The 11,446-nt window shown below is 43.2% G+C and overlaps 2 protein-coding genes across 2 annotated transcripts; both read right to left on the reverse strand.

The window, feature by feature from the left end:
* Positions 1–1,014: 1,014 nt before the first annotated feature.
* LOC108146969 (transmembrane protein 19) lies at positions 1,015–2,610 on the reverse strand. Its single transcript, XM_017273226.2, has 2 exons — positions 2,376–2,610; positions 1,015–2,314 (listed from the first exon to the last, which is right to left on the reverse strand). Exons 1-2 carry the CDS (start codon positions 2,482–2,484, stop codon positions 1,431–1,433), a joined length of 993 nt encoding a protein of 330 aa, XP_017128715.1. The 5' UTR covers positions 2,485–2,610; the 3' UTR covers positions 1,015–1,430.
* A 369-nt stretch (positions 2,611–2,979) lies between these two features.
* LOC108146971 (POC1 centriolar protein homolog) lies at positions 2,980–4,575 on the reverse strand. Its single transcript, XM_017273228.2, has 2 exons — positions 3,574–4,575; positions 2,980–3,515 (listed from the first exon to the last, which is right to left on the reverse strand). The coding sequence occupies exons 1-2, from the start codon at positions 4,450–4,452 to the stop codon at positions 3,228–3,230; spliced, it is 1,167 nt and encodes a 388-aa protein (XP_017128717.1). The 5' UTR covers positions 4,453–4,575; the 3' UTR covers positions 2,980–3,227.
* Between the last annotated feature and the right edge of the window lie 6,871 nt (positions 4,576–11,446).

Genomic DNA, 11,446 nt, shown 5'->3' on the forward strand with positions numbered 1-11,446 from the left:
TTATTTGTATGGGAGCTATATGATATAGTCGTCCGATTTTGATGAAATTTAAACCGTAAATCGAAAATATTTAACCATTACTAAATGTCGAAGAACTAAACAAAAAATTAAAAAACAGAAAAGTTATAATTTTTTTCTCATTTATTTTTCCGATTGTTCCTATGGGAGCTATATGCTATAGTCGTCCGATTTTGATGAAATTTTTACCATAATTCTGAAATATTTAACCATTGCTTTATGTCGAAGAACAAAACAAAAAATTAAAAAACAGAAAAGTTATAATTTTTTTACATTTATTTCTCCGATTGTTCCTATGGGAGCTATATGCTATAGTCGTCCGATCCGGCTCGTTCCGACTTATATACTACCTGCAATAGAAAGACAACTTTTGGGAAAGTTTCATGCAGATAGCTTTAAAACTGAGAGACTAGTTCGCATATAAACGGACGGACAGACGGACGGACAGACGGACATGGCTAGATCGACTCGCCTAGTGATGCTGATCAAGAATATATATACTTTATAGGGTCGGAGATGTCTCCTTCACTGCGTTGCAAACTTCTGACTGAAATTATAATACCCTCTGCAAGGGTATAAAAATATAAACAACTTAAGAAGTTAAAAAAACAAAAACTTAAGTCGCTTGGCTTTCAGTTTTCTTAAACATATTATTGTTTTTAAATTAAATTAATAGCATTAAAAAGTCGTTTATTGCCATTACAGCAATACAATACAATACAATTTTTACATAGGAAACAAATTTGCTTGAGTTTTTAGGCAGCAAAACACCAAATTGTTTGCGCAATGAGCAATTTCGACGATCCAATAAATTAGCATAAGCGAAACAGGGCGAGGTCATTTAAAAATACTCCAGCGCGGAACCAATAATTGTTATTGTTTTCTATAGAAAACATCTGCTGATGACGTAATAAGAGTATGCAAAAACCATACGATGATTAAAAAAAAAATGTCTCAAGTCACGTACTGGAATTTGAAATTAATAGCATTAAAATATTCACATGTATGGTTAGTGTTTAATGTGGTTTTTTACATACAATCTAGGTGGACAGTCGCGTGGGCTACTTAGCAGTATCAATAAAATAATCATTCATTCAGGAACATGGTTAGCTATTTTAGTTTAAAATATACTCTATTTGCCTTAGCCATACGCTTTTGCCATAATCGTTGTTTCTATCGAGTCTCTTAAGTCAGGTTAGTTCGCTTGAAGCCATGGAAGATGTACAAAAATATATATATGAGGGGTATCCACTGGCCCTAAATATGTTACAAATAGGTAGTTTATATAGCTGCCTTAAAGGCTTAACATTAAATTTGATCTGGAAAGCTTAACCTTTTGATGAACAAATGAAGAGCAGGGCTAGTGAATACCGAGATGTTCCTAATCCTAATGAAGAACAGGCCGCATGGGATCAGCGCACAGGCCAGAATTTCTGGGCGAGGATGGGAACGGTGACGCCGGTAACAATGCTGGAGATGAGGTTGACACTGTGGTTGTCCAGGATGCGCAATCCGCTCACGTGGCGCACCCCCTTGCCGGGTGCCTCCACCACCTTGCCCTCCGCATTGATGCCCGAGTACTGCAGCAGTCCGCCCAGGACGGAGTCGAGCAGCGATCCGAACAGTCCGGCGAAGCCACCAAAGGCGATAATGGGCCACTGCGGTGGACTGACCAGCAGCATCTTGGCCTCCACCGTGTAGCGCACGGTGACGAAGTAGCCGCAACCGACGAGCAGGCCGCCCAGCAGGCTCACACCAATCCCGGCCAGCGAGACGCCGCCATTGGTGCCGCGCGGCACCCGACGCCAGGTGATGATGGACACGGGATCGCGTTGCGACAGCACAGAGCCCAGTTCACTGGACCAGGTGTCCCCGTTGCAGCAGGCAAAGGCGCTCATCACAGCCACGCCCAGCCAGCTGGAGCGGTACTCGCGGGCGAAGTCCACCGCCCGCTCGCCACTGCCGCAGTCGAGCAGATAGAGGAGCGCCAGTTGGGCGGCCATGCCGCCGTTGCAGAGCACCTGCACCCAGTTCCGCTGGCCCTCGCCCTCGCGGAAGTCGCTCTCGAAGCGGCGCTTCATGTGCGCCCGGAACTTGGTGGCCCGCGAGGAGCTGAAGAAGAACACCACCAGGCTGGCGAAGAACGGATGGCTGGCGATGGACAGGATGAAGGCCACCAGGATGCCCAGCGCAGCCCCAGATCGATTGACGCTCCGCCGGCGCAGGGCCACCGTCATCAGGGCCAACGGGGCCAGCGTGGAGAAGAGCCAGCGCACCGGCGCAATCACCCGCGACTCTGTCGGATAACCTTTGGCATTAGTTGACCCCGGCGCATCGGAATCCCGATTTGGACTCACCCTCGAAGTCGCTGCTCCAGAGCTTCGACACCGCCACGTTGCCCAGCCACATGAACAGCGAGAGCGGCACGGACAATCCACAGAAGAGCACCGGCATCCAGTCGCGCATCTTGACGTCTCGAATATTCGTGCTTTACGGGCTTGTTTATCGCCACTTTCACCGCCGGATTTTAATTTGTTTATTTTGTTTTTGGGGCAGTCAGAGGTGGAGAAACATCGATATATTCAAAGTGTCGGTCCTATCGATGTATATCCATCTCTAACGATTACTGAGTTTTCTAATTTCGAAAAATGGTCACCCCGAAAAATATCACTAGTTGAATTCCCAATTTCTGCTTAAATGCACACAGTGATAGCAGCACTCTACAATTAAGCATCATATTTAATTTGAGAATTTAACATTTTTATCTGGGGACCCTAGTAATTCTTACTTTGTTGTGTCTTTAGCTATAATTTTAAAGTCTTAAAGCTGAAGTTTAAATCGGCTTAAGAAATATAGCCGTTTTAAATGTACATAATATGTCCCAATATTTTTGAATTACCATTAAAGATGTTATTAACAAATAATGTGCATTTGGGCAACAAAAAATAATTAAGTTTCCAATTCATTCGTCATAAATCACAAGTTATATTAGTTATTGTGTAAAAATGTATGCTAAGGCCCTTACATAGCTATAAAGAGTATATGCCCTCCAATCGCCGCACACGCTCATCGATCAAGGCCAAAAGCTTGCTGATCTCCTCCAGCTGCGCAGAACAGGAGCAGGACTCTGAGCCAGATTCAAAGGACACGTCCAGCACCTGGGGAATGTTCGGCTAGTTATGTGCGGCAATGGCTATTGAAGATTGTAGTTAGAAGAACGGTCGGCTAGGGCTTTTTGTCTGCGAGTCCATGGTAAGCAGCTTCTGCTGATTAGCGTGTTTGCTGTCAAGCACCTGGAAGTTCTCCTCCGACCGCTGATAGGCCAGCGATTGGCGCGGATCAATGCGGATGCTTAGGTCATTGGACTTGGAGGTGCCGCTGGCCAAACTCTGTTTCGAGGAGGCGGCACTGGTGTCGCAGCCCGACGAGGCCAGCGCCGACTTGGCATCGAACTGGGAGGCGTCGTATGTGTGCAGATTGGACTGCCAGACCAGGAGCTGCGAATAAAAAGGCGGGCTATAGTGTAAGTGCAAAGATGAGGGCACCCAATTTCACCTGACGATCGCTGCCGCCGGTTGCAAACTTATCTCCATCCTTGCTGAAAGCCACCGCATTCACCGCATCCGTGTGGCCGGTCAGGGTGTAAATGGGCCTGCCCTCCAGCAGGTCCAGGATGCGAATGGTGCGGTCATCGCTGCCGGAGAGCAGGAAGTGTCCGCTGGGATGGAAGGCAACGTCATTCACCGGCGCCGAATGCACCACATATAGCTGCAGCAGCTGGCTGCCGGCCACGTCGAAGATCTTGATCCGGTTGCAGCCGAGGGCGACGGCCAGCATGTTGCCCCACGGATGCCAGGCCAGCTGCCTGGGAGCCGACCGCTCCTCGGGGAAGGTTCGCACGCACTCGCCACTGTTCACCTCGTAGATGCGCACCGATTTGTCGTCGCAGGCGGTGGCCACCAATTGACCGTTGGGACTAAATTTGGCACTGCGCACCCAGTTGGTCTGCTGGGCGAACGAGGTGACGAACTGACGCCTGGCCACGCGCCACAGCTTCACCGACTTGTCGTCCGAGGCAGTAAGCATCAGCTGGCCGGTGGCATCGAAGTCCACGCTGCGCACCGGCTTACTGTGGGCCACAAATTCCCCGGAGGCGCCGCGTAACTTGGGCTCCCAGATCTTCACCGTGCGATCCTGACCGGCAGAGGCCACCAGGTTGCCCTTGGGCGACCAGGCCACACCATTCACTGGCGCCGAGTGCGAGGAGAAGCGGATGCAGCGGGCAGCCTGGTTGAGATTCCACAGGATCACGGAGGCGTCTTTGGAGGAGGTGGCTATTTGGCCGCCATCGGGACTAAAGCGCAGCTGGGTAATACTCCCCGAGTGGCCCGTAAAGTGGCGTTCCAGCGCTGGATCACTGAACAATCCCTGCATTTTGCTTGTTTGTCTGATTTATTTTAGAGATTTTCACCAATTTGGGACTGTTTTACCGCTGGAATTTCAAAATGGTCAAATTGCGTCGCCAAGCCAACCCTGTAGTGTGACCGTGTTTGAGGCACAACGAAATACCGCCTTAGTCCAGAAATATACTAAAACTTATTTTTCGAATATTATTAATGGCCAGTTTCCACTGGTACATGTTTTTACATTTAGAGAAAAGCGTGTTCATTATTTATGTGGTTTTTTTTAACAACAACAATAGTTGCTGTTCAACTTTTTAGATCATAAATATTTTTATTAAAACAGATATTTAAAGCTTTAAAAGCTCTTTTGCTAAGGCACATTTTACAACAAAAGTTTATTATAACCGTTGTAAAAACAGTTGTTTTTTAATTATTTACTTGAGGGTCTACTAATCAATAGCATACAAAATCAAATATGACGCTAAGCATTAGCTGATAAAACTTTCACTTTAAAATTAAAAAAAATACGGTAACTACATATTTTATATTTTAAATATGACTCATCTCTTATTTATTGGACTCAATTAATCATAGCTGTAAAAGTGTTATATTTCATTTTTTTTGGTGTAAAAGTTCCACAAATAATCAATTCAGTAATGTCAAGGATTAGTATAATTCTGATTCTGCAATAGGTTCTTGATGGGATTTCATCATTCTTGGTTACGTGTCAAGGATATACAAGACCTGGGTGTGTCCTGGTCGCAAGTGTCACTACCTGCTGTCATTATCCTTTCTCCTGATCGCCAAACTCCGGGCTAGTTCATTCAACTTCAACCTGCTGCTCTCTAATGATCCTCTGCTGGGTTTTGGCCAAGTTCAGTGCCTCTGTTCTGCTGCTGCTATCTCTATCGGCTAATTATGCGTTCGCCAGCATGTCGGGCAATGGACTCCGGGTAGTCCAAAGGTCCACAAGTCCACAAGACCAAAAGTCCGCAGGTCCAAGAGGCCAGAACTGACATCAAATTAAACAACGAAATGTGACAGGAGTGCAACTGTGAAAGTGCAACGGCCAAAGGAGCGGACTACAAACAAAACCACCGACCATCGACCACCAATCGAAAACTGAACTCGAACTTTGAGAAATTAGTGTGACAAGCACACCATTTCCACCTGTACAGGTACAACTGGCCGTAACTCGTAACTGTTCTTTGCCAAAACGCAGTTAGGACCGACCGCCGAATGCAACCCCTGGCGAAGTTGTTGTTTTTTTTTTTTTGTTTATTCCCGCAGATCGCATAGACAAAAGGTCATTGTCGTCGTTTTTTCTTCCCTGAGGGGGATCCACTCCACTCGACTTGAGGCCCCTCACTTTTGGGCGAGGGTTCAACAAACTGCTTTTATCAAAACACTGTTGCACTTTCAAATAAACTAAGCTAATGTGCCAGGGGGAAAAGTCCAGAACCTCAAGCTGAGCGAAAATCCTCGGTAAAAATAATAACTAAGGAGGTGCTGGTTCTTACACATTCGATTGCCAAATACTCTTTCAAAATAAAAAAAACCTTATGCTACATTTTCGATATCTTAAGTATATTTTAAGTTCATTTATCAAACTTTTTTGTATAAAAATAAATGTTTAAGTTATCTTTAAATATTTTATTCTAAATAATTTCAAAACTTAAAAAAGTTATCGATCAGCTATGAAATATTAAAATATTTTAGTATTTCTTATTGAAGCTAGTCTTAAAAACCTTTCTAAGTCTTTAGAACTAACAAACACTCAGAATTATTAAAAATTTATGGGAATATATAAAAACCTCTTTTCTCAGTTTTCTAAAAACTAATTTATAAGCTCACAAATTACAACGTTTTTTTTCTCGTTGCAAACTTAAAGACATAACAAATGCAACCGCTTTGGTAGAACCATAAAAAAAAGCCGCTGAGCAAAAGGTCCTGGATGCGTGGCATGTGGCTTGTGCCACAAACGAGCCGCAGGATCGAACTTGGCACCGGGATTGGGATCGTGACTGGGAACTTGGAAACTCGGGAGCCGGGGAGACGACCCCAAAGGCACCGAACAACCAATCAAGCCAGGGACCCTCGTGCCAGAGCTTCTCGGCAGAGCGCTCGCTTGGCTCGTGTCATCTGTTGAATTATAAAATATGGCAAGGAATTAATTTGGCCAGCCCCTGCTGGTCGGTCAGAATCTGGCACAGCAGCACCAGTAGAAGAAGGACCAAATGCGGCATCAGGATAACGATCCCATCCGATCCGAACCGATCCGAATCATCTACCGCTATGCGAGGTGCTCTGCTCTTATCTGGCGAGCACCTGTCGTTCGCATCCGAAGTCGAAGTCGAAGTCAAACTCAAATTCGAATCCCGGTCCTCAAAACGAAACAAAACGAAAGGTGCGCTTAAATTCTCATAATGACTTGGCTGGCTCGCGTTTTCAACCTGCTGATCTGATCCCTCGCCCCTAAACGTTGTTGCATCTTCGTCCGCAATTTGTTGCCCATTGTGATTGTGTGTGTGTCTGTGCCTCCGTGCCTCCGTTCCTCCGTCTGCTGTTGCCGCCTCAAAATCTGTCTATAATCTGTGTTCTTCTTCGGGCCCAAAAGAGGAAAACACCTTGAGACCTTTGCACCTTTTCTCACAAAATCCGTAACAATTTCGTGTTTAGATTTTGTCATTTTAATTGCTGGGGCTTGACTTTTGTTTGCATTTGGCTTTGCCCTTTTTGTTTTGACTTCGCTTTCGCTAATCCTTGTGCGGATTGGTCATTGTTGCCCCGCTGCCCCGCTGCACTGTTGCACCCTTTCTTTTACCAATTTTGCCGATTAAGCTGTGCGAATAGATTTCAACCGAGGGGTTGATTTGCATATCTGACTTGGATTTGTCCTCTGCACTCAAATCGAAACAGCTTAAGATTTTCCAGGGGGGTTGGCGGCGACTAATCTGCAACTTGTAGACTAGTCGTTGACACGGCACTGTATTGGCTTCCGATTTGGCCAGCGAACTTGGACAAAGTGCGACAGAATTCACAGTAGTCGGGCTCTTGGCCAGGTCTTAATAAAAGCTGCTCAATGCAATCTCAACTTGATGAGGAGTTCTTATTTTATATGGGTTTTGAAATATAACAAAAGGTATAAGTTGTTCTTAAGTACTATATATTAATATGATCTGTATTTTATGTCCAATTGTCACCAAAAATGTTCGTTTAATTAATTTTCAATAATTTTAAGAAGTATAAAAAATCAATAGTATAATTTTCTTTCTTATGAATCAATTTAGAATCAGCTTTCAAGCTTATTTATTAAAATTACAGCATATAAAATTACACAAATTTAACTGATAAAATTAAGTAATATTTTTTAGCGAAATAATAATGCTAATATTATTTAAGCGATATTTATTTTTTGCTTAGAAATAGTTATTATTCTTTGACAAATATAATAAAACGCAATATGTCTGAGCAAAATCAGATTAAATCCAAAAAAATAATTATTTTTGATTCTTTTGAATACTTTGTATATACTGTCGCTTGTTTCAGCATTCCTTTCTACAATAACAGAGTCTTTTAAGTACCCGGAAGTCTGAACATCAGGTCCTTTCATTCAAACCTTTTAAGATGTGTACCTTATACATATGTATGTATAAGAATCCATGCCAGCCAAACTATATCTAGAACTAATCAAAATATGACTACTGTAAGGACTCAGAAATGACTTTCAATTGAGAGGCTGTTTAATATTTTTATGACATCATGTGCAGCGATCACCTGTCCATGAGTATCCATTAAAAACGTATTGAAGCCATTACAAAAATTCTCCCAAACCCGAGTCTAACAATCAACTTCTCTAGCATCGTTTCCAGCCAGGTGACAATGCTCAATCAAACAAAAGTGAAGCAATCATAACTTATCAGTTTTAAAAGGGCAAGAACGGGACGAGGACGAAGGCAGAGCCAGCGGCCTGTTGAAAATTGGGTCACTTTTGGCCTGGCCGACAAGTCGATCTTGTAATATCGATCGATCGAGCGTGACAGGTGCAGCGGCGCACTTACGATTGTTGTTGCACCTTCGCTTGTGGATTTTAAGCGACAGCTTGTGGCTCAAAACACACTCGGTCGGCAGTGACTCCCCTGAGGGCCAAGATTAGATGCAGATCTCTCCGTCTCGGCCAGTTCGGATGTTTTTTTGCGGTCAGTATCTGTGTCTGCCCGTCTGAGGGAGAGATTTTTACGACTGTTGCATCTTTTGGCTTCTGCCGTTGCTGCCCCTGATGTATAAGCACTGAGAACAATATTAACCAGTTCAACAAGTCCACAAATTAGGTTCCTTATAATTAAATAAAATCTATATTTATTTATAAAATATGTTAGTCTAGCTTAACAAAACTAAGGCTAACATTGATGATTCCAGGCCTTCGATTACAAGGATAGTATAGGGATCTTATCGTTAACTTCTAGTAATATATCCTTTAATCTATTTAAAATTCAATTTTTTATAGCTCTTTACTCAAAAATACAAACCTATAAATTCTTAAGATAAATTATAATACCCCATGTAAGCAAGAGATATAAATAAATTCTCTGTCGCATTTTTAATTCCAAACTTTAAATACGAATATTAGGAAAGTACCAGAAAATTGTATATTTTTTTCAATGAACTCAAAAATAACAATCTTGGTTTTCATTGCTTAAATATAAAGTCATTCTTAGAGGATAATAAGGGTTTGGTTTGGTGAAATTTCTTACAAGCCTCACAAATTTGACTTGTATGTTTTGGCTTATAAATTTGTATTTCTCTTGTGGTAAATTGCTGTTCAATGTGACTTTTTTTTCGTGTGCATGCTGATGTTGCTGTTGTCGTGTGGCCCATGTCAACTGGTTGCAGGTCGCCGTTGTAATTTGCCTCCTGGCATATGGCTTTTTTTGCCGCAAACCGGCTTTGAGCACGCGTCTCGTCTCGTCCTGGCTCAATAATTGTGCGACAGGTTCCAGGATTCCAGCAGCAGCAGCAGAAGGAGCAGCAGCAGCAGCAGCAGGATCAGCAGGACGAGCAGGAGGAGTAAGCAAAAGGCAGCAGGTGCTCAATGCCGCTGGAGGGAATCGGGAATCAGCGCCAGCCTGCTTACAACGAAAGGACATAAACATAAATGAGCCGATGTAATATTGAGCCGCTGCCCATGCTCCTTCTCCTTCTCCCTCTCCCTCTTGAGTCCTTCCGTCTCCCTCTATCTGTGCATTACAGGTGCCTTTTCGGCTGCATCCCCTCCGCATTTTAATTGTGAGCCGGGCAGCAGCTCGTCGCTTCACCTGCAACACAACTGACCTAAGACATCTTTTTTGCCCTTGCTCTTGGCCGGGCTCTTCACCTTCTCTGTGTTTTTCTCCTCTTTTTAGCCGCAACTATTATTTTTATTAATAGCCAAAGTCAAAAGTCACCTGCCCGGCACCAAAAGACCCAATGAGCTAGGGGTAGCCGGAAAACGGAACCGAAAGGCGGTTAGTGTGGGGAGGGGGGAGGGGAAAAGGACCCGAGAATGTTGCGGGTCCTAGGCCTCTTAAGACCTCTTCTAAGATCAATTTCCTCTTCAAATTCAAACACACTGCACGGTTTTCCCATTGTTCGCGTTTTGGGGTTGCAGCTTTCCAGTCTTTCGATAGCCATATAACATTTTTGGTTTCCATGGGGGCTTGGCGCGACTGTTGAATAAATTCCAAATGGCATGACAAATTATGTGGGCTCAGGTGTTAAGCGGAAAAAGGGGTTAATAAACCGAGAGTCAGCGCTGCGGACAAACTCCAGCATATGGCACATGCGACTGATCGCTGTATCTTATCGGGTGAGCACTACAAAGTGCAATCTATTATTCTGCAGCACTTTCTTTTTCTTCACAGAGGGTTTGTCTTAAGGGAGACAAGTAACAAAGGCTCACCTAATTCCTATCCAATTTGTAAACCCAAAACAAAATTGTCATAGAAACTAAACTATTGTTACATGAATTTTAAACTATTGGGTTTAAAAAAATGTCACAATAAGATGAGTATTAATTTAATAAGACGAAAGTATTAAAATAAAACTTATGTGGTTTATAATTAAAGCCTTATTTAACAATATTAGATTATTTGGTATAGAAATGAAACTAAGAGGTATGGTGATATATTATTTATTATTAAATAACTTCTTGTTTTAATACACCTAAATACTACTAAACTTTCAGTTATTTTTGTACGTGTGACAAATGATTCTGTTAGGATCTTTTTGGATCCCATGTACTATTTTGAATGATTAAGTATGAAGGACCTATCATAATTTAGCGCTTAAGAACAAGCAAACATTCTTGATGAATCCTTCAACAATTTCCAAAAGATGTTTAAATAACAAACTTCTCAGCTCCATTTTGGACCTTGAGATGGCGAATTCTTTGTGAACAAACCACCTGCAATTTTATGCAAAAGTCATTTCCATAGTGGGGATGATGATTAGCCCCAGTTGCATCTACATTCTTTGGCTTTTGATCAGCACTTTGTCGGCAACTGGGCTAAAAGTCCTTGAACTGCATTTTTCTTCGGCAACAATTGAACTGCATATTTCTCTCCCTCCCAACCCTGTTTTTTGTTCAATATTTTGTCAATTTCGATCAATTTGTGGCGTGCCAAAGCGCAAAGAACAACCTGACGATCGGGTTTGGGTTTGGCTCTGAGAAAAGTGGCCCAAAAGGCTCGCTGATTTCGTCGATTTCTGATTGCGAGTCCGCGATGAATGGCGATAATGAGGGAAGTCGGTGATTTGTAAACTGGCAAACTTCATTTCGGGCGTTTTAAAGTGCCGCAAAATGCATTCGGACATTTCGATTACCGAAAATTGCGATCAGCAGTGGAAGTCCTCAATGACCATTGCCTGCAATCCCCGTCTTTCGCCCCATTTCTCACTTTATTTCGTCAGCAATTAGTTCGAACTTCGAACACTTATTGGCGTTTTCCCCGGGGAAAGGGGGGAAGTGGGGAAGTACCTGCTGTAAC

Source organism: Drosophila elegans, unplaced genomic scaffold (assembly GCF_018152505.1).
Source record: "Drosophila elegans isolate 14027-0461.03 unplaced genomic scaffold, ASM1815250v1 contig_208, whole genome shotgun sequence".
Taxonomy (NCBI): domain Eukaryota; kingdom Metazoa; phylum Arthropoda; class Insecta; order Diptera; family Drosophilidae; genus Drosophila; species Drosophila elegans.

Coding starts and splice junctions, on each gene's coding strand:
- LOC108146971 (XM_017273228.2), bottom strand. CDS start 4,452: ATGCAGGGATTGTTCAGTGATCCAGCGCTGGAACGCCACTTTACGGGC. Junction 3,516..3,573: donor CCGGCGGCAGCGATCGTCAG/GTGAAATTGGGT, acceptor TTTTATTCGCAG/CTCCTGGTCTGGCAGTCCAA.
- LOC108146969 (XM_017273226.2), bottom strand. CDS start 2,484: ATGCGCGACTGGATGCCGGTGCTCTTCTGTGGATTGTCCGTGCCGCTC. Junction 2,315..2,375: donor CTGGAGCAGCGACTTCGAGG/GTGAGTCCAAAT, acceptor GTTATCCGACAG/AGTCGCGGGTGATTGCGCCG.